This window comes from Lycorma delicatula, chromosome 7 (genome assembly GCF_047948215.1).
Source record: "Lycorma delicatula isolate Av1 chromosome 7, ASM4794821v1, whole genome shotgun sequence".
In the NCBI taxonomy this organism is placed as follows: domain Eukaryota; kingdom Metazoa; phylum Arthropoda; class Insecta; order Hemiptera; family Fulgoridae; genus Lycorma; species Lycorma delicatula.
Window position 1 is genome coordinate 7788419 of NC_134461.1, and position 22395 is coordinate 7810813.

General features: G+C 27.4%; 2 protein-coding genes and 1 long non-coding RNA gene across 6 annotated transcripts in view; 2 read left to right on the plus strand and 1 right to left on the minus strand.

The window, feature by feature from the left end:
* LOC142328061 (leucine-rich repeat-containing protein 20-like) overlaps nucleotides 1-18045 on the plus strand; it is a 53972-nt gene extending 35927 nt beyond the window's left edge. For both annotated transcript variants that reach the window (XM_075371529.1, XM_075371530.1), the window contains exons 2-4: nucleotides 4625-4768; nucleotides 10808-10975; nucleotides 12903-18045. In XM_075371529.1, coding sequence (XP_075227644.1) covers nucleotides 4625-4768; nucleotides 10808-10975; nucleotides 12903-13066 — 476 coding nt within the window. In that variant the 3' untranslated portion in view covers nucleotides 13067-18045. The remainder of the gene's footprint in view (nucleotides 1-4624; nucleotides 4769-10807; nucleotides 10976-12902) is intronic.
* Nucleotides 1-18925, minus strand: part of LOC142328062 (uncharacterized) — a 94035-nt gene extending 75110 nt beyond the window's left edge. For all 3 annotated transcript variants that reach the window (XR_012757180.1, XR_012757179.1, XR_012757178.1), the window contains exon 1: nucleotides 18598-18925. This is a non-coding gene — a long non-coding RNA (uncharacterized LOC142328062). The remainder of the gene's footprint in view (nucleotides 1-18597) is intronic.
* The window catches only part of LOC142328059 (BBSome complex member BBS2-like), a 73148-nt gene continuing 69430 nt past the window's right edge, over nucleotides 18678-22395 (plus strand). The window contains exon 1 of the mRNA XM_075371527.1: nucleotides 18678-19126. Coding sequence (XP_075227642.1) covers nucleotides 19010-19126 — 117 coding nt within the window. The 5' untranslated portion in view covers nucleotides 18678-19009. The remainder of the gene's footprint in view (nucleotides 19127-22395) is intronic.

Genomic DNA, 22395 nt, shown 5'->3' on the forward strand with positions numbered 1-22395 from the left:
GGAATTTTTCTTTACTCTCAACATTCTACGTAAAAGAAGAAGAAATGATAATGCAATCGATCAACAAAACAACTCCGTTCTTAATTAAGACAAAAGTTATTTTTTTATACAGTACACATTGGAAGCGAGTCAGGAGGTAAACTTAGCGTAAATTTAATCCTAACTTAATTGTTTCAGCATAATATTTTGGCTTACAAGAAAGAGGCCTTTATTATGCTTTTTATTTTTTTTTTAACCGATGAATTAATTTACCGTAGAGGCTTACAAAGAAACCTATATGTGTGAATGTGAAAAATGACTGGGATTCGAACCTGGAACCTCCAGATGAAAGCCCAAGACACTACCCTTTTGCCACTGAGATAGGCATCTTTGTTACCTTTTTAATAAATTTGTCAAACCATTTGAAAAAGTCTTCCCGCCTATTTATTTAAAATACAACTACAAAGATTTTCTTTTATGGAAACATTACTTTATCGATGAATTTTTAAATAATGTGAATTCACAAAAAAAAATGCTCAAAATAATTTTCAACAGGAGCTTCTGAATTGTGAATTATTTCTTTATATTTAGTGTATTTACCTTATAATTATTTCATTTATTTGTATTTAAGTAATTAATATGGAGTTTAAAAACATCAATTTTTTTCTCATAATTTGTTTTTATATTTATAATTTATTTTATATTGATGTTATCTATATAATGTATTTTTATGTTGCGAACAGAATACAGATTTATTTACTAATTCCTACCTAAAAACATATTATCGGGAAGAGAAAAGAAGTTGTTAGATGAAATAAAAACATTTATCATTTTTATTTCAAAACTAGCAGACCCGGCAATGCTTCGCCATTGCTAGATTTGAGTGTATATATATATATATATATATATATATATATATTAAATGAAGACAATTAAAAGTTTGATAAAACATTAACAAAATGAGCATTACAGAATTTAACCTTTTCCCTTCCCCATTTTCATTTTTACCATATTTCCTTTCCCTTTACTTTCTCCATTTCTGTTCCCATTATTTCCCTTTCCCCCTTTCTTTTTCCCCTTTTCCATTTCCTTTTCCGATTTTCCGCTATCTCTTTTTTCCCCGCGAGTAAATCGGTCCAATAGTTTTTTAGTATATAGCGGACTCACACATCGGAAACATTGAAACGGAATCGTAAAATATTTAGTATAGCGTGTGTTGCTTTTACGTCAAACAGATAGCGCTGTTTTTCAAAAGATTATGTTTTTACCTGTCACAGATGTAACATCTTAGGTATATAAATAGTAGGTATATAAAAACGCGAGTATTAGAATGCAGCGTTGTGTCAAAATTTCAAAGCGATCTGTAAAGAATTTTCGTAAATTTAATTTTTAGAACAAATGAACATCGTGTTAGTTAATTTTTAATAAAGTTTTAATGTGTTTTTTATATTTCGATTTCATTTTGTTAAAAGTTTATTTAAAATTTTTAATTTTTATTTAAAAAATGAATAAGCAGGCTACAAAACATAGAGTCTGTATGAAAACAAATTACTATTCGCAAAAAGAAATAAAGCAAAAAAAATTTTACGTTGATAAAATTAAGAAAAGAGATTTGTAAAAACAATCCAGAGGAACTCCGACTTAGTTCTCTGGAGAACTAAGTCGAACTTCAATAAAATGTCAGATATAGATCAGGGTATACATCTAATTGCTATAACAATCATCACAACAAAAACTTATAGTTTAAAAATATTTTTCTTTCTGTAAATCGTTTACGTAAACGATTGAATTTTTCGTTTAAAACATTTTAAACCTAATTTAATCTGCAAGAAGTTAATGAAAACTGACAGAGTAACTTTCAGTTAAGATCGTTCCGTTCGTAAATAATAAATATCGAACATTTTATATAAAAATAGTTATTATTATGTATCTTGCCGGCCTCCGTGGCGCTAATGGTAGCGTCTCAGCCTTTCACCCGTAGGTCCTGGGTTCGGATCCCGGTGAGGCGTGGCATTTTTCAAACACGCTACAAAACATTCAAATCATCCTGTGCGGAAAAAAAATTGTAAAATAAACAAATGTAAATTATTAAACAATTATTATTATAAACAATTGTAAATAAACATCTGTAAAATAAACACAACATAAGTTATCGTGATAAATAATTGTCGTTTTTGTTTCCTAACATGCGATACACGGTTTTAATTTGTTGTTTAATGCTGAAAACGAATATGAACTTAAAATCTTAATTCCACCCACCATTTTTAAATCTTAATTAATGAATATTTTACATTTTTCAACGTGTAGTTAGCCCTTTAAGCTTCTATATTGTAATTTGTTAGCTCATTTTTTATCGTTTAACTTTGTTAACGTAATTTGTAAGCTATAAATAAACAATACTAGACAAAGAATTAAATCGTATCGTAGTCATATTATATAGTGTATTAGATATAATGCCATATTATGACATTATATCTAATACTGAAGAGCAGCCTTCATGGACAAGATTAATCGTGTCTGTAGAGGTGAAAACATGTAGCTGAAAACACAGCTGTGTTGTTTGTATTCTCTCGAAACTGTGTAAATGATGCGGATGCCTTTTGTTATGTATGCGGTGAGCTTACCGTAAAAACAAATAGAGAAAAAAACATTACACCTTTAATTAAAAAAAGCATACCGTTTGTACTTTCAGTATAAAATTGGTGATCAGGATAAGGACGTGGACTCCTCATATAGTATGCACTAATTGTTCTGTATATTTAAGAGGATAGCTGAAAGGTACCCGGAAGGCTTTGCCGTTTGGTGTACCTACGGTTTGGCATGAACCGAAGGATCATGTAACCGATTGTTACTTTTGTTTAACAAGTGCGTCTGGAATTTCTAAAAAACCTAAACGTACTGTAAAATATCCTTCATTGCAATCTACAATCAAGCCTGTACCTTACAGTGAAATTATTCCGATTCCTGAGCCGCCTGTGAATGTATGTTTCGAAAGCAGCGATGAAGAATCGGGCAGTACTGAAGGACAATGATTTTGATTTATCTTCCGATAAGCCACATCTTATATCACAAGGTGAATTAAACGACTCGGTTAGGGATTTAAATTTATCAAAAAATCAAGTCGAACTGTTAGGATGAAAACTACAAGGTTGGAATTTACTTTAAAAAAATACAAAAATTTCGGGCTTTCGAAGCCGAAAAAAAAACTTTCCCAGTACTTTATCGATGAAAATAATTTGGTTTATTGCACAAATATTGATGCGCTTACGTTGCAGTTAGGACAAGTTCATAAACCTGAGGACTAGCGCCTTTTTATAGTTTCGTTCAAGTATAGTTTAACAGCGGTTCTACTACACAACGGTAACAAATATCCTTCGATACCAATCGCTTACGGTATTAATTTGAAAGAGATATACGACGTGATTAAAGACGTTCTTGAAAAAATAAATTATAAAAAATATAGCTGGAACATATGTGGTGATTTGAAAGTTATAATTATTTTGTTAGGCTATTTTTTTAAGGTTAAGATATACTAAGTACATGTGTTTTCTTTGCGAACGGGATAACCGAGGTAGGAGTAAACATTATGTTACCAAAGATTGGAAGAAACGAAACAATTTAACTTCAAATGGGAAAAATATTATTGACGATCCCTAAGTTGAACCTAAAAAAATTTTTACTCCCCCTCCATATCGAGCTAGGACGAATGAAAAACTTAGTAAAAACGATGAAGAAGGATAGTCCCGGATTTTTGTACATCAGGCAGAAATTTCCGAATGTAAGTGAAGGAAAAATTAAAGAAGGAATATTTGTCGGTCCTCAAATAAGGGAGTTAGTCAAAGATGATGTATTTAATTCGATGTTAAATAACGTAAAAAGTGAGCTTGGGCTTCATTTAAAGACGTTTGCAAAAATTTTCTCGACAAATAAAAATCCGACAATTACCAAGATATTCTTACTTCATACAGAGTAACGGGTTGTAAAATGTCTTTGAAAATACATTTCCTACATTCACATCTGGATTTTTTCTCGGACAACCACGGAGACGTAAGTGACGAACACGGTAAACGTTTCCACCAAGATATTTCGGTGACGGAAAGCCGCTATAAAAGGTAATGGAATACTAACATACAAGAGTACAGATAATAACAATCTACTAAATTAAAAGATGTAACTCTAAATAAGACTCGCTTCTCATCCACATTATTAATTTATGTTAGCCTAATTAAAAGAAAATCTGACAAACTAACAGAACCCGTAAAAAATAGCCAATCTCTAATGATGGTCGCAAAGTAAACACATCTTTTGAAATAAATTTTGCAAAAATGTTTTGTTATAAATATGATTCGGTGTGTTGTTACAAAAAGTTTAAATTTCAAATTTAAAAAATTAAATATGTAAGATAAAAAGAAAACCAATGTTTAATGCCGTGTTTCGTGGACTAATTCTAACGCATCATAAAGTTATATAACACCAATCGTGTTTTATTATGAATATTAAACCGCCTGTAAGGACAACTGTATAAAAGAAAAAAAGAGTTTAAGTACAATAAAATCGTAATCAAATTACTTTTTTAAATCTAAATTTAGTCCAATTATGTATACAATGTTAATTATAATTGTTTTATTTTTTTTAATCGTTACAGATTTGTCAGAATGCCAATTGATGCAAGTGCCAGATGCAGTTTATCATTTAATGAGACACACTGAACTCAAAGGATGCAATTTATCAAGCAATGTTATTACTAAAATACCAGCAAAATTTGCAGTAAAATTCTCACTGATTACAGGTAACTAACAATTGGTGTTTTATATGTATTTTTTCATTCTGAAAAAAATTACACCGATTAACAAATGAATCTGAAAATAACATTTTTAGGCCATGACCGCATTATAATATTAGTTAAATTATTTAGAAGTATAAAAGTAAAAAAGTTATATTTTTAAAATGCTGGTCTGTCATTTTTATTTATTGCTCACCGAACTAAATTGAATGAATTTTAAAACAGTCTGTAGAACAGGTTGTAAGAAAGGATAAAGATATTTAATGACAGAAATAAATGAACATTACAGTAATTTTAAAAACACAATTTATTAATTTTTCATGTGACTGAAATTTTTTGAATACTATATATATATATATAGTTAATTGGTATAGCCCTATTAAAAATTAGTTACCATTCTCTGACCTCCTCTTCAGTTTTATCTCTATCCACATTTCTGTCACTGATTTATTATTTTTTTTTTTTTATGTATACCTTACTACAGCTTATATATACTATAACTATTATATATACAACTTAATATAATAACTTAATATATAACTTATATATACAACTAAAATGTAAGTAATAATATTATTACTTACATTTTTGTTGCCGTTAACTATCTGAAAAAAAAGGTAAATTATCCATCTTATTTTCAGACTATTTTTTTTCCTTTAATAAGCTATATTACCAATTTCAGAATGGTGGGTTGTAAATTTCATAATCTTCTGGTTGCCAAGTACCAAATATGCCATACAAAGACAGAATTAAATGTAAAATAGATTATTAAATACACTACAATTTGTAAATCTAATCTAATTTGCCGGTAAAAGGATGAGTTGCTGGAAATATCAGGTTTCACAGAAAGAAGGAGGATACTCTGTTGAATAACCGGTAAAGAAATACATATAACAATCGTCATTTTAATACAGCAATTTTTAAAATCAGACGTGAAAAGAAAATGTGACGTTATAAACAATATCTAACTGAGAAATAAACTAAGCGAATTGTTTGCTAGATGTTTTATAAAGAATGTTTATTAAACGGGTCTGAATAATGGACGATTAGAAATATGGAAGAGAAATACATGAATGGACGTAAAACTGAAATACAAGAAGTACGCAAAATAGAAGAGGAGCTGAACTTAATGAAGATGATACAGAAGAACAAAATGCGACGGTAAAAAATCCTTCAAGTAAATTGTCTTCAGGAAAAGAGGAAAAAATGAAAGGAAGGAGAGGAAGAAGAAGAAGAATTGGGACGTGTAAGGATATTAGGAAGGGAATCGGCAGTGAGGAAATGAAGAAAGATGAAATGAAGAAAGGACCTAGAAAATAGGAGGATGTTCAGTTGATAATGTCTAACCAAAAAAGAAGATGTAAATGTAAAAAACCTGATTTCTTCTTATTTTTATTAATTAATCTTTATACGCATCATGTTTCTTTGATCGACATTTTACTATAAGTTGTCTTTTCTTTTGCATTTCCCATGTTGTACCTCAACTATTTGTAAATTAAATATTAAAGTATGGAGAACAAAAGTTGCAGAATTTTTTTTTATTTTGATAATAAAATCATAAAACAATGGATGAATTACAAAAGATATTGAAAGCAGACAGCCAAAGGCCAGGAGAATTTACAGTTCCGCTCAAATTAATTGGAATTCTATGGGAATTTTGCTATATTTTTATAACAGACAGTTGGCAACACTGCAGCTGTTCTTACCAGATGTTTTTGGTGCACAAAACCTTTCAAACAGTTAGTACAAATATTACTTTAGTGTTTTGTATACTATAATAATAATTTTTAAGCTTTATTATTCACTTCACCAAAGAAGATTGGCACATCTTGAAAATTTAGCACATTCATTACTTTATGTCAGCTTAAAAGCACATCATAGAGGATGTTTGCTAAAAAATATAAGGAAGGTTTTGCTACTACAAACAGGATTTTAAAGCGGTTTAAAAATATTGGTTCGTTTTCTTTCCCAAAAAGGAAAATGCGGTCATAAAAGGAAAACCACTCCCTAATATAGACAGTTTATTGATAAAAATCAAAATGAACCCTAAGTTATGCACTGTAGACTTAAATAGAGAAATTAGAAAAAAATAGTGCTGATATCCTTGTGAGTAGTGTTAAACGAAGACTTTGGGAAGTCTTCGTTTAAAAGCATACCAATCAATGAAGAAACAACTGCTTACTTTAATGATGCACAAGAAATGTCTACAGTGAGCTAAGACCTATAAATAATGTGCAGTAGATCAAGAGAAAAAGGTTATCTTTTCTGATGAATCACATTTTTCAGTCCAGGTGCATAAGATAAGTTTGTATGCAGAAGTCCAAATATGAACGCATCTTTTTACATCCTGCAAACACCAAACATCCTCCAATGTTTTGAGGCTGTATGACATTTCATAGACCAGGACCATTTGGTTTCAGTCATACAAAAACTTTTTCTAGCTGGTGAAAGTATTTTCCAGCAAGATTGCCTTACACCTAACAACTTGACTTACATCTAAAAAATGCAAAACTTTACTAAATGCGATTTAAATGTCCTTCCACACCCTGGTAACTCTCCAGACTTAAATCCAATTAACAATCTTTGATCAATTTGTAAGTAAAAATTTGCCAAAGAAGACTATACAACAAAAATTTCTGTGATTTCTTCAACAATCAAGATATAGTTTCATGACATTGAACTGAAAAAAACACAAGAGAGAGTAGTTGAATCAAATCCTAAATGGTTGTTAGATAATAAAGAACAAGGAAGGGCATATCCACTATTAAAATAGAAGTTTGTACTCTTTATCGTTAATAAATTGTGTATTAAGGGGAATATGTTGTTTTTCATTGAGCGTCCCAATTAATTTTTAGCAGTTCTATACATTCAGGAAATAAATTTGCCAGCAACAAACAAATATTTAGGAATTTGAAAGAAATTCTTTAAACTATTATGTAGAGTGCAGAATTTTACAATAATAAAATTCTACTTAAGATATAATGATAATAGAATATTGCATTGTACTGTAAATAAGATTTTGAGACTTATGAGTAACATTAAAATGTTTATTTTTAATAAAAATTCTAAGAATCAAAAAAGGTCTGAACAATTTATTAAAATTCTTAGCCTACTTTCATGGAAACAATTTTTAAATAACTATTAATTAGATCCATACTGATTTAATGTAGTATGTTCTCAAATATTGTACAATTAATTCCTTCAAAATTATTAGTTTATTCCATATTAATTTATTTATTTCTTGTAATATTTATATCACTATTATCTCTTTTATATTTTATATATTAATACGAGTATGTACTATAACCACCTATTCACTAGTTTTATATGCTGCTCTGATCAATCAAACTTTTCCCATAGTTTCCACTGATCTTTCCAGTTCGATTCAGAAGCAGTTTCTTTTTGTTATCCATATAAGTTAGTAAACCTATCAATTCTGATCTAAATTATGTTATGATCTAAAAATGTATTTTTCTCTTCTTCTTGAAGTACAAAAGTTAAGTGGACAATATATTAATGTATTTCAAGTTACTTAATTTTGTTGGAGAAGGAAGATAAAGGGTTAAAATCTGGAATGAATGACAAAAATTAAAATAAAGTATAAAATTAAGCATATAGGCTATAAAAAAAATAATTTGATTATTAGCCTAAAACAAATCATAGAATGATTAAAATAAATCATAGAATGGAAATAAATTAAGAGAAGCATCAAACCAGACAAGTAACCACGAACTTGAAATGAAAATAAAAAAAGCCATTAAATTTTCATTCATGATGAAAATAAAACTTTAGATTAAAAAAAAATAATAAATACATAAAACAAGATGTAAATATAATTTACATGTTTATAACCGAATAAACAAATTGGCAGAGTAAATAAAATGAAGATAAATTACAAAGAAATATGTTAACATAGGACATCTTCCGCCATTTTCAAATTAAAATAGAATTTGGCACATGTGATCTTTTTTACATTATCATAATACAAAAATGGCTTAACGCCAAAATAAAGCAGTGCCAAACACGCAGTGGAAAGTTTCTGTTTTTTAGAGTCTAAATATTTTAAATGTGGTGTTTACTGTACTAATTCAAAGTAAATTAAATTAAATTTTTAGAATTTATTACAGGTTCATTCCTAAATTTCATTTTACACTGAACATATCTTATTCAAATGAGTACAAAATTATGCACCACGTAGATCAGAGTTTAGGATTAAGATCTGTTGCTACCCGTTACTATGTCAACTAGCATCAGGAATTTTCCCGAAAAACATATTTTTAATATCATATAAATACTGATTAATCTAAATGAAATAGAAAATGAATTTTTTATCGAATTTGAACTCGCCCTAGCTAGACCTTCTTCCTTAAGGTCCAATAACGACCCTAAAGAACTCAGTACAATAAAAGATTTGGCACAAGGTACATGCTACCTTCACGTGCTTTTAAAAACCATACTGTACAGAATAAGTAACTCAAAAATACACTAGAAATTACATAACACTAATATTTAATAACTGACAATCACACAAAACTTTCAGCAAAGACTACCAGGAAGCTTTCAAAATACCAAATAAAATTCACAAAATCATAGAGCAAACAGACAAAACAAATACTGGGAACACAGCAACCAACAAACAACTAAAATACGTAAACTTAAATACTAAATTTAAAAATACTAAATCAAAATCATATAACTCTTCGTGGGACATTCTGTATATATGTGTGTATATATATATATATATATATATATATATTTTTTTTTTTTTTTTTTTGTTATATAAAGTTAAATTTACCATATTAATTTCAATTTCCATTAATAATTGATTTTCGTGACATCTCACATCATCGGCTGGTAATTAATTTTATAACTACATTAAAACACATTCATTTAATTCAAAATTGTTTTTTATTTTGAAATTTTGAATGGTATTATGAATATATGTACATATATAAATTTTTCTGTCTGGAAAATATATATATACATGCACATATTGATTCATTCTTATTTTACAATGTATTTTAAAAATAAAACATTTACTTATTTTAAAATTTTGAAGAAACCACCTTTATCATTCTTTTATAAACAAAATGAAATGTTTAAATTATGTCAACAGATAAAAAAAAAATAAGTAAAAGTTTAACAAAACTAAACAAAAAAAAAACCCATTTTACTTTGTCATACATTTATTTCCATGTAATGAATTACATTATCAGTTTATTAATAAACAGTCTAGCATCTATTAATTCCATTCCACTGATCTCCATGGCAGATTGGTAGCAACTTTGAATTTCATCCAGAATGTTCTGGGTTTGAATTGAGATTTAAATTGTATGGAGGTAAGCTTAGCATTTTATCACACATTAAAAAATTGATTTTTCATAATAAAAAAGCAGAGTAGCTATATCCAAACTCTACAACAGAACTGTTTTCAGGTATCTTAATACAATGTTTTAGCTTACGAGAAAGCTTTTTTACACTTCAATTATTATTTTTAAGAAATTATAAACCATTTTAAAAATCTTCCCACTAATCTATTTAAAATACAACTAATAGATGATTTTTTTTACAGAAACATTATTTACACTGTTGATGAATTTTTAAATATTTTTTTTTTTTTTAAAGAACCTGAATTTTCTATCAATATAAGCATAAATAATTGCACAAATAGTTTTCATTTACATCTGAATTGTAAATTACTTTAATTGTAATTTTTTTATATTTAATGTATTTACCTTAATGTTATTTAAGGCATATTAATAAAATAAATAATACAGGACTTTAATCAATCTATTTTTATCTTATAATTAATTGTGTATTCGTATTGCTGCTCTTATTAAGGTTTTACTACAGTTTCCCTTGGTCTTTCCAGGTAAATGATAGATCAGAATATTTATTTATTTATTGAGTAGCATATATTGACCCATTTCTGATGTGATCTACAAAATATGTTATTACATCAGAATAAAAGATTTATTTATATCTTGTTCTTTTGTTGTTGTTTTATAAATAATGAAATTAAAAAAATATTTTTTATCATTTCAGAATTGAATCTTTCACACAATCAAATGAGCAAACTTCCAGATGAATTGGCAGATCTGGCAGAACTTGAACGATTAGATATTTCTCATAACACATTTACATCATTACCACATGTTGCTTACAAGACACCAAAACTAGCCATCCTTAATGCGCATCATAACTTCATTACTGGTAAGTTATTACTAATAAATAAATATGAATATAATGATTACATATCCATTAATTTTTTTTTAATTTTAATGGAAGAAATAACCTTATTAGTGATACTAACAGATCAATTCTCTTAAAGCTTACTTTTATAATGCCCATATTGGTTTCAATTAAGCTGCCACGTGTTTTAAAAGCATTTACACTGAATAGCCAAGAAGAAATTATTTATTTTAGAACAAATAGCAGATCTGATAAAGGAGTAAAGAGAATAACTTCCTCCTAAAGGAAAATAAAAATTATTATAGAAAACCTCTGCATATATGATGCTTAAAAAAAATTAGTTGTACTTTCCAACCACTGGTGAAGCTCTGCTTCTAATTTTAATTTGCTTTCCCTCAAACCTTGTCTCATAAAGTTTAATTATAATCCTTCATTTCATGTATAAAATTATTCTTCCCACATGGCTATCTAACTGACTCCAATTACAAGAAATTTAATGTCTGTCACTTAACCCAATGGCTAAAATCTTTTAAAAAATGCCCTCTACGTCACTGCACCAATTTGTGGAGCATATCCATTCAGTATACTGTAATGATGTTTGGTTTTATTCTTTTGTGCATATAAAATAAGAAAAAAACAAATGACATCAATACTGTATTCTTTGCCATGTATAAACTTCATAATTTTATGCAGGGTAGGCTGCTTGATTTACAAGACGTCACAATAAAATCTTACAGTTTACTCGCTAGGGTATGTTCTCAAACCTCTATAAATTCAGTGATTTTAAGAGTCCCATATGCATCAATAATGTTAGGATTCATTTACAACATGTCTGAAAACAAAAACAAATTCAATAAAAAAAAGTAAAAATTTTAGAAAAATTGAAAAATAATTTACCAAGTGTACACCTGGTAAATTGTTAGCAGATGAATAATTAATTTCTTCTCAATAAGTTTATTAATTGACATTTTTTATAAAACTGTATAGTAAATTTTAATTAATTTTATCAAACATGCCTTGTTTGTATCATTATACAATAAATAATTAAAATATAAAACTTACCGGCAATCTTAAGATTGCTGGAGTTTAAGAGTTTTATAAATTATTTAAATTTTAATTTCTTTCAGATAATTTTTTTAAATTCTGTTTCTTTTATTAGAAAATGTCTACTCAACAGAATTTTTGTATAATATTACTGTACTCATATCTCTTTATTATTATCATTACATGTATGTTCTGAATATCTTTTTATTGAAATACATTTATGTTTTATATTTCCATATTTTTATTAACTGTGTTACCCATTAAACTTTACGATGCCCCTTTGCGAATGTGGTGAAAATCAAACTGTTAAACACATCACATAAGTTTGCCCTAGGACAGCTTATGAAGGTAATCCTGAAGATTTCCTGATGGCAACTTCAGAGTCAGTAGCTTATATTAATTTGTTAAATCTTTGTTTGTAATTTTTGACTGTAATTGGTATTGTGTTTTGGTACCATACGCAATAAATAAATAAAATAAACTTTAAGAATGATATGTCTAGTTAAGTCTAGTAATCTTTTTTAAGTTTCAAATTATCTGAACTTGTTCTTTTAAAGGTCAATCTGGACATTTGCCATTTTACTGTAATCTTTAACATTCTTATTTCTCTTCTCTACTTTACTCTGATAACTTCTATATTCTTCATTTTATGTCGTTTATTGATATAACATTAACTAAAGCAAATGATATCTTTGTCATCCCAACACTTCATCTTTCTTTTACCCTCACCAATTTTCCGTGACAATTGGATTATAACATGCATCACAATAACTAGGATTAATACACAATAATTTCTGACTTCAAAATTTTTACCGCATCTTTATACTTTGATTAGCTAAGAAAATAATTTTAAGAATTATATTTCATTACTATATATACGCTTTTTTGTTTTTCTACTTTACAGAGGTTGATGTCGAAAGATTAAAAACATGTCCAGCATTACAAGAAGTTGATCTCCAGGAAAATCCGTTATCAAGTTCCTGCACAACAGAACTTCAAAACATAACTGTATTTCGGATATCAGTTACAGTCAGGGGACCCGAAGACTGGGAGGATCTCACTATTTAAAAATCATTGTAAAGCCATCAGAACCGGTGTATATTTATTACTTAAAAGAAGCTCTTCCGGCTTCGGCTTTATGATGCTCGATAAGTCGAGGCAAGGTTCTTATATTTAATCAGAGAACAAAGAAACATCATCTGCCGATACAAATTTGTACTCTTGCTAATATTAATGTAATTTACTCAACTGATTTTGCAAAAAATTTATAAAACAACATTAAAAATGATTTATTAAACTATAATATTTCTAAAAATAAATTTTTAATATGCCTATATAACGTACACATACATAATATATCAGTTGAAATGGTGGTTGGGTTCTTAATCAGCATCATTATCATCTGTGGTATGAACCATTATAACCGGTAAGATATACTACACTGAGAGTCACTCTTAGACAACTCTTGGCACTCACCAAGATTCTTAGGAAGAAGGAACTACGCTTTTGATTTTGAGAAAAATAAACAACTAGGTAATAACTGATACATTAGGTGAAAAACGTTTATGCAGTTAATAAACCTATACCGTACGATGAAATATTTTTATGAGAGTTAAGACTTTCTTTCTTTCAACTAATTTATGAGACAGGCATTTCTCCTATTATTAGACTTACTGCACATAAATTGGCTAAAATCAAAATCCCCAAAACTGATCTGCAGATATTTTCTCTAACAAACACTAAGAATGCTATGATTCTTCAAAACCTGAATAGAGAATCTAGAAGGATCAGATCTGCATTCATGTAACTAATAATGGGAAAGAAAGGATCAAGAACAAAGCAAAGCATGCAGCATTAAAAAAGGATGGTTTACTACCAGGGTAGTTTACTATCTTGCTTGGAATTCCTGTAGGATACTATATCCTTGTACTGACTATTATTAATTAGCCAGTGTCATGATCTGAGAAGCCTATAAAATAATACTACATAACTGCGTTCTGCACTTTTATTTAGTTGTATTTGTAACAATTTAAAATTTTGTACCAAATTAAATCTTTTATTTTGTGCTAAAATGCAAAAAATACATGTTTATGTATGCAAACTTCTACTGAATTTTTAGTTAAATTAGAATTCTTGTCCCAACGTCTTTAAAATAATATTTTTAAACATAAATTTGATTTTTCAATATTAATTTATAAAAAAAAAAAAAAATCATTATCAGACTGTAATTCTTAATTAGTATATTTAATTGATAAATTTTTGATGCTGGCATGTTTGTGGAAAAAAGTTTATAATTTATGCCAATGTACGTACATTGTATAGAAAGAAAGTTTCAAATAAATTATAAAATCTTAAATATTTGTTTTAAGACTTAACAAATTTAAACTATCAGATGTTAATTTTATTTGAAGACAGACCTTAATTTAAAATAAAGGAGCATTTATATAACTTTTAAGATATTTTATTGTATTTTTAACAATGTATTTAAATATTTTTAATAATTATAGTTACCAATGTAATATAATACAGCAGTTACCCTTGCCTAAATCATATACATAGATTTTTACCATAACTAATATTAGTATTATGTAAGTTAAATTTATTTTCAATAATATCATTTTTCCATTTAAAAAATGTAACCTAATCATATTATTCGAAGATAAATAATATATTTTTCTAAATTCTTTTTTTATTATATTCATAGTAAATTAGGCATAATTGTAACATAAAATAATTTTATAGTTTAAAATGCATTTATTAAAAAAAAATAATAATAATAAGGAAAAATAACTAGTCAACAAAGAGTGATCAATTTATTTTTTTATTACTAATAAATAGGTACTTAAAAAATATATTTCTATTAAATAAGAATTACTCTTTTATTTATATAAAAAATAAATTATTATTATTATTATTTATTATGATACTTAATTCATTATTGTAGACTTAAGTGCTAACAAATCTACAAAAAAATTCAGAAATCTTAAAAAAGTACATACAAGTTCACATAAAAAAAAACTTATTTTACCATAATATTTAAGCCCCCTGAAGATCTATGAGAATGAAGTACACTTGATTACAAAGATAAGATTATTAAATCTTACCAAGAACAATTTCCTGAGTGCAAAATTCAGACTGAAGAGAACATAAAATTCATAAAGCCTACTATCATGTCTTAATTATTGAAATAGTTTTTAATTATTGAAATAGCAGTTAGTTTTAAAGAAAATTTACTAATATTGTCAGGAGAAAATATTATTTGATGTATACTTTGTTCAAGGACTTTGCTAGGCTAAAGACAGAAAACATTGACACTGTGCCGACAGAAGTCTTGCTACTTAAGTATATAATATAGAAATATGTCAAGATATAACAGAATTGCCCAAAACTATTTTTTTTATTATATATAAAAAATTAAACCCCATACAAACATTGAATGCAGTAAATTTTTTTTTCTTTGAGATAATTGTTTACCGCTGAATTTTCATAGTAAGCTGATAATAATAATAATAATAAGGCATTTTTTCCAAATGCATTTTTTTTTTTTAATAATAAGGCATATTTTTCAAATTAATTCAGTTTGTTGACACTCTTGATAAGTATAAAAATATAGTAACTATTTTGCAACAATATTCTTGTACTGAGATGAAACAGTTATTTAATGCACCCTTTCAAAACAAAAAAGCAGTACATTAATTTGTTGCTATACAATACCTGTCCTAGTCTTTCTTACGGCTGTGTCAAATGTAAAGCACCGAGGTAAAACTGACACTAGTCTACTTATTTTCTTTGAAATTAATGATTTTCATTATATAGTCAGTTCTTGTGGTGAACAGAGTATAAAGATATCATTATACATGAAGAGCCTATAATGGCTGCCGCCTTTTTGGTCAATTTGGCTTGGTGATTTGCAAAAATGCACTAACTAATAGTTCAATAAAGAAGATAGTGTGAAATCCCCATTTTATTTCTTTGCTTATTTTCAATAAGAATTTCTAAGTTGATTTTGGGAGTACATTCAAATCAGATCACCTACGATATGATCATATTAATGTATCTAAATGTACACAAATGAAATATAATAGTAAATTGTTAATTTTAATTTTATTTTCCTTAAAGCTGCCTTTGATAAACAAATAAATTCACTTGCTTATTATCAGTTGAATTGTGTTCTTAAAAATTAATACATATATTAAAAAAAAAGAAACAAGATTATATAAATACAAATGAATGTAATTTAGTGAGAGTATTTTTTTGTTACGGTATTATTATATATTTTTATACAGAGTTAAAGTACTTATGTACTTATTATTATTTAATAATAACTATTTGTTACCATCATTAAATTACTGTAAAGAGCTTTACAATACAATATATGCATAGATGAAACTAAACGAAATATGTTGCCAAAGTGTGAGATTATTATATATCTGTTTGTATTTTTTGTATTTTCATTAGTGTTAGTATTATTTGTAATATTATTAGTACATATCTTGCTTTAATCATCTTATCAGATGATAGTATTGTTAAGTTGTTTTTATAAATACTGAATCTTTTTTAAAGAAAATGGTGTTTTGTTAATAAAAGAACAAAATTATTTTGTGGTATATAAAAACACAAAAATATTATGTATTTATTCTTACTAACATATATTTTGTTTATACAGGTACAATTTTTTATTATTATTATTATTATTTTTAAACTAAACTAATTAAACTGTGATAGTTAATTTTAAATAATACTTAGTTGTAATTTTTTTGTCTTATTTTTAATTGAACTAAATTTTAATTTACTTTAGCTGTATTATAAAATATTTCATTATAAAACTTTGGTAATAGTGAGGGATTTTTATAAGAGTAATATCTACAGCAGTTCCAGAAAATTAAATCCGAAGTTATTTTTAAAAATGTATTTTCTTTTTTTAATTAATACAGCTAATTGCAACTTCTAAAAATTCAGTTAAATTAAAGTTGAATAGAACAGAATTTTATGTTTTTATTTCATGTTACTGAAATATACTCAATACATAAATAAACAAAAAAAAAACTTATTAAAAAGGATTTTTAATTTCATTTGCAAAATCTTGACATTTATTTTGCTAAGATTAATTAATGATTTCATAAATAAAATCTAAACTCTAGAATTTTTAGTATTTATTTACTCTAGGTTCTTCCTTAGCTACAGATATAAAATTTAAAGTTTATAATTTTTTTCATGCTTCCATACCTATTTTATTTGCTGTCTTTTAATTAACAGGCATGAGAACCTAGGAGAAATTTTGTATTCATCCACTTATAAATAATGCCCTTATAAAAATATACTCATGATTTGAAAAGCTAAGATTTACTGACTTTCTACATCCATTAATCTGTGGAGTAATAACATCATGATGGTTTGTAGAACTACTTTTATTAATAAACTAAAAAAAAAATAATAATAATAAACACAACCTCTAAGTGCCCCGACTGAAAGTAATCTCTTGCATTTGTCCTTAAATAATAAGGTGCCTTTGTGATTTATATTAATTTATTATTAAATGTAATTAATTTGTCGTATTGTATCGTTTTAAAATACAGCCAATTGAATGATTGCTCAACATCAGTAAATTTTTGATTCATTTAAAAAAATAATAAAATGCACTATATATATATACATATATAAAGTATAATGGATAACCACAATTTTTTGATCAAATTATGTTAATAAAATGCAATTTTTTAGCTTTTATTACTGTATTAATTATAAGCTTAAATAAAACATATATAATTTCATGTACCATATTTATCATCGTGAAACATACCACTTAGAAAATGTGCTTTTTGTACAGTGTATAAAACAAATGATTTTTGTTGTTATTGCATTAAAGTTACATCTTTAAGATATAATTTATTTAATACTTTAACATATTATTCAAATAGCCTGTTTTGTTTCATACTCATTTTGTAATTTTTGAGATTATTATTATTACTCTTTAAACAAAATAAAGAAAAAATAAATAAAATTTGTATGCCTTAATATTAACATTAAAAAAAATATAATATTATAAATCATTGTTTTTATTTGTATTATCCTTGATAATTATAACTAGTTATTAATACAATTTTGTACCTTTTATATTATCAGAGAAAATATGACATGAAAAGTAGAATGTTCAACTTCCTGCACAATGAAATTACATGTATGGCTAAATTTGTCATTAAGAGACTTTTCCTATCATTTTCACTGCTGCATATAATAATATACATATGATGTAATGTAAAAACTGGTCTCTATAAAGTATAAAACTATTTGCAAATTTTTTTCACCCCAACTACTGCATTTGTATACTACTAATTTTATACTGATATTATTATATCACCGATGTAATTTATTAAGGGGTATTGAAAAGCAAGCATTTAATTAGAATTTCTTGTTTATTAAAAATAAGGTTAAGTGTAAAAAGTAATTAATCCAGAGTAAACAAAAATTGAAATACTTTACAAAATAATTTATTAAATTAATTTTGTGGTTAATTAATGTAATAAATTTATATTTTACTAGGAAATATTTACTTAAAACAAACCACAAAATAGAAGAAACTATTTTAATCAACAGGTTACCTTCCTTTATCCTGTTTAGCCTCCGGTAATTACCGTCAGGTATTATTTCAGAGGATGAATGAGCATATATATTAGCGTAAGTGAAGTGTAGTCCTGTACAGTACAACCTAACCGCCAAAGAGTAATGATATACATGATCTAGTATTCAAATCCGTATAAAAGTAAACTGCCTTTACTAGGATTTAAACCTTTGAACTCTCGACTTTAAAATCAGCTGATTTGCGAAGACGCGTTCACTACTAGACCAACTCGGTGTGTTTAAACAAGTTGCCTAGCAACGTTTTGTTACACCACCGTAAGGTATTAGTTTAGCCCTAGTAAGTGCAAAGTATTTTTATTTTAACGTGATACCTGCTGAAGGACAGATATTGTAATCTATTTATGGAAAGTAGTTCTTTAGTCATTTATAAAAATGGCCATTCCGATATTTACGCTTCAATTAAATCACCATATTTTGCCTGGTAGAGTAACTATAGGTAAATATGATGGGTCACACGCTTGTTTAACAGCTGCGACTACCGGAGATAAAGTAAGTGATTATTACTATTCTTTTTTTTTAATTTCCAGTCTTCATTTGTATTAAAAACAACTGTCGTAACCAAATTTTTTTCTAATCTGGTCAGTGCACAAATAAGACAACTAAAAGATTTGATATTTTTTTTTGTACTACTGCAATAAAAAATTTAATTACCGTATTTACAGTTAATTTCGCCTACTTGTAAAATAATTTTGTCTACAGTAAACTCAATTTAAAAAATTATGTTCGGATTTTTATTCAAACGAAAATGTTAAAATACAAGATTTCGTGTCTTGATTAAAAATTTAAAGATGTTGTTGGTAAGTGCAATTCGTTTATTTTAAAATTAAGTAACTGATGAACCTCACGAAAAAAATCCGAGTTTAATGACGTATATTCAAGATTACTTTGAATACATAAAGAATTTTAGATAAACAATCTAATTACCAAATTGATCGAACTTATCCGCACCAGCGCGCAGCGCAGCTAATTTTCACATGTAAATAATTTCAAGGTTAGTGAACTGAATTTTACCAGCTGTTCTTAGTTTGTGGTGACTCTGAAGAACCGTAATTCTTATTAGGTATCAAAATTTTGTTTAATTTAATAATTAACACAATGATCGTAATCGCGAAATTCGTTCAGCTTGTGGATTAAGAACAAAAATTAATTAAACTCTTAATTTAAATGTCAAGATATTACTTCCAAAGTGTAATTTAAGTTAAAACAAAATACTTTTATTAAAGAAGTAACGTATAGATTAATAGAAATATAATTTTTTGTAATAACTTTTATACATTGAAGAGAAGAAAATTTATACTGTAGTAATATTAAAAAGATTGAGTGTCTGTGCATAATGCTAATATGAAATCTAGCAAAACAAATATTATAATAGAGAATCAAAAATGACCTGATGACATCAATTGGCACTGCACCAAACAGATAGTTTTTAATAATTGTGGCGGGGGGCTATGAGGGGGGTATCAGAGCATGACATCAGAACCAATCCAACAGACTGCATTCAAATTTTCAGGATACATTCGGGTTATACCAGGGTAGGTTTTAAGCCGTAGATCGAGTCCCTAGCCCCTTTGGAGGGTATGAGGGGGGGGATTTCAGAGCTTCTGTGTCAAGATCGAGGGTATTATTGAAGAAGAGCCTTTTCAGGCTTTAATTGTTATTTATCATTATTGTTCTCACACTCATGAGGGTAACGAACACAGGAAGGTCCTGGCTAGTCAGGAAGGTTGAGTGAGCAATGCGAGCTCTTACTAGCCATTCCCTGTAAAAAATATGTAAAAGATAAAAGTAAGGGTGAATTATAAAATACTATTTATTTACACAAGCAAATATGCAAGAAAAATTTTTCCTTTAATTTAAATTTTGAGATACAAGAATTAATTTTGTAAGAGAGTCAACCTTTAACCTTGTATCACTTATATTGAGAAGTTCAAAATAATCAAAACCAAATATTTAATGCAACATTAAAGATACATTTAATTTTGATTTGTAGATAGGAAACAAAGATTAATTTATACTGACTAGTATAGAATTGAAAAATTTTGTATCAGCATACTGTGTTATTTATAATTTTTTCTTTCCAAGCAGTTAAGTTATATTATAACTGTACAATATACCACATAAGGAAAAGTATGCTAATCAGGTGAAATCTTGATGTTTCATATGATCCCTCCTAACCAAAAAAACAATATATTTGTATTGAAAAATTCCAGAAGGATGTATGAGATGTAGAGAGAGAGAGAGAGAGAGAGAGAGTGAGACTGTTTTTTTCATGATATCTCCAGAATGGATAGACCAATTCAGATGAAATTTGGTTTAATGATTTCTGTATATGGAGCATTGATGCTGTGTAATTTTGGTATGAAACCTATCAGTTCTGTATCTCAAAATGTTACTTTAAGGGTAGGATATTTTTTTTACATTATTTAACACTCTTAGAGGTAGCTAATATTCTTTCTGATTATGTATGGTCTTATTTAAATCTCTGCAGAGGAGCCCACTCCTGTGCGGGGATTATGCTCCACTCCCAAGTGGAGCATACTGTTTTTTCTGAACTCTTATCTCATTTTTGTATTAGATAGTCCATTACATTAGTATGTCACGTTGGTTACATACTTAGGCAATTTCATTCAGGGGTTAGGGATAGCTTAATTTTTTCTTTTTGTCAGTTATTGTTGTTTGATATCTTCAGATTGAATTAAACGATATATATGAAATTCGGTACAATGACTTCTGAAATGATTCATTGAGTCATTTAATTCTGATTATCAATCAATGGGGTGGGGAGATATAATAACCTGGATCTCATATCTCAAATTTTTATTCAACAAATAGAATCATTTTTTTTACATAATTCTTTACTTGCATATTTTAATGTTTCACTTAATTTTCCTCCTAAGTAATAGTCTGTCAAGGGCAAAGCCCTTGATAGCCAGAGTTGCGTAACTTCGCTGGTTTCATCAAGAAAGTTACACAACTCTTTCCTGGATTTATTTTTTGTGCACTTTAACAACTAAGCAGTGACTTTCTAAAATAATATTTTGTAATTGTTTTTGCTTATTTAAAATAGGCCAGAATTGCATAGCTGCAAATAAGTAATATTTTCAAATATGTTACATAAATTACACACTTAACATAGAATGTTTTTAAGGATTTTGTTTAGTTTGTTGTAATTAATAGTTAGTTATTATAAAAATAATCTTTCACAAAATGTAACCTTAATATAGACTAACTGTCTGTGTAAAAAGGTTTTCATATTCAAACCTGTGGATTCTTTATCAACTATAAAATATTAAATTGGGTAATATATTAAGTTATTATTTATAAATCTGATATAATGCATAATGTTTCCTACATACAAAATCTTAATACAGTACAGGAATCCATAAATAACTTTTCAAAAGTTATTCAGTAGAAACATGAAATTTAGCAAATGCTTCCAACAGAGTTTTAGAAAAGCTCTATTTTTTGGTATGAAACCATCACATTCCAGGTTTCCTGTGGAAGTAGTTAAAAATGTCTTAAATAGACAAATCATTATAAAGGACATTGAAAAACAAGAATCTACTTATGATTCTGGTATTCATTGTAACATTAAAAGATCTCTTCCTGACTTAATAGTATGCAGGAATCAGCATTCTATACTTGTGCATCACTTAATGACAACAAGTACAGATTGTCAATATTAGTAACACATTGTTCCTGAACACTATAAACTTTGGTGATCCACTGATTTTCAATTGGCCATAAGATTGTGTGGT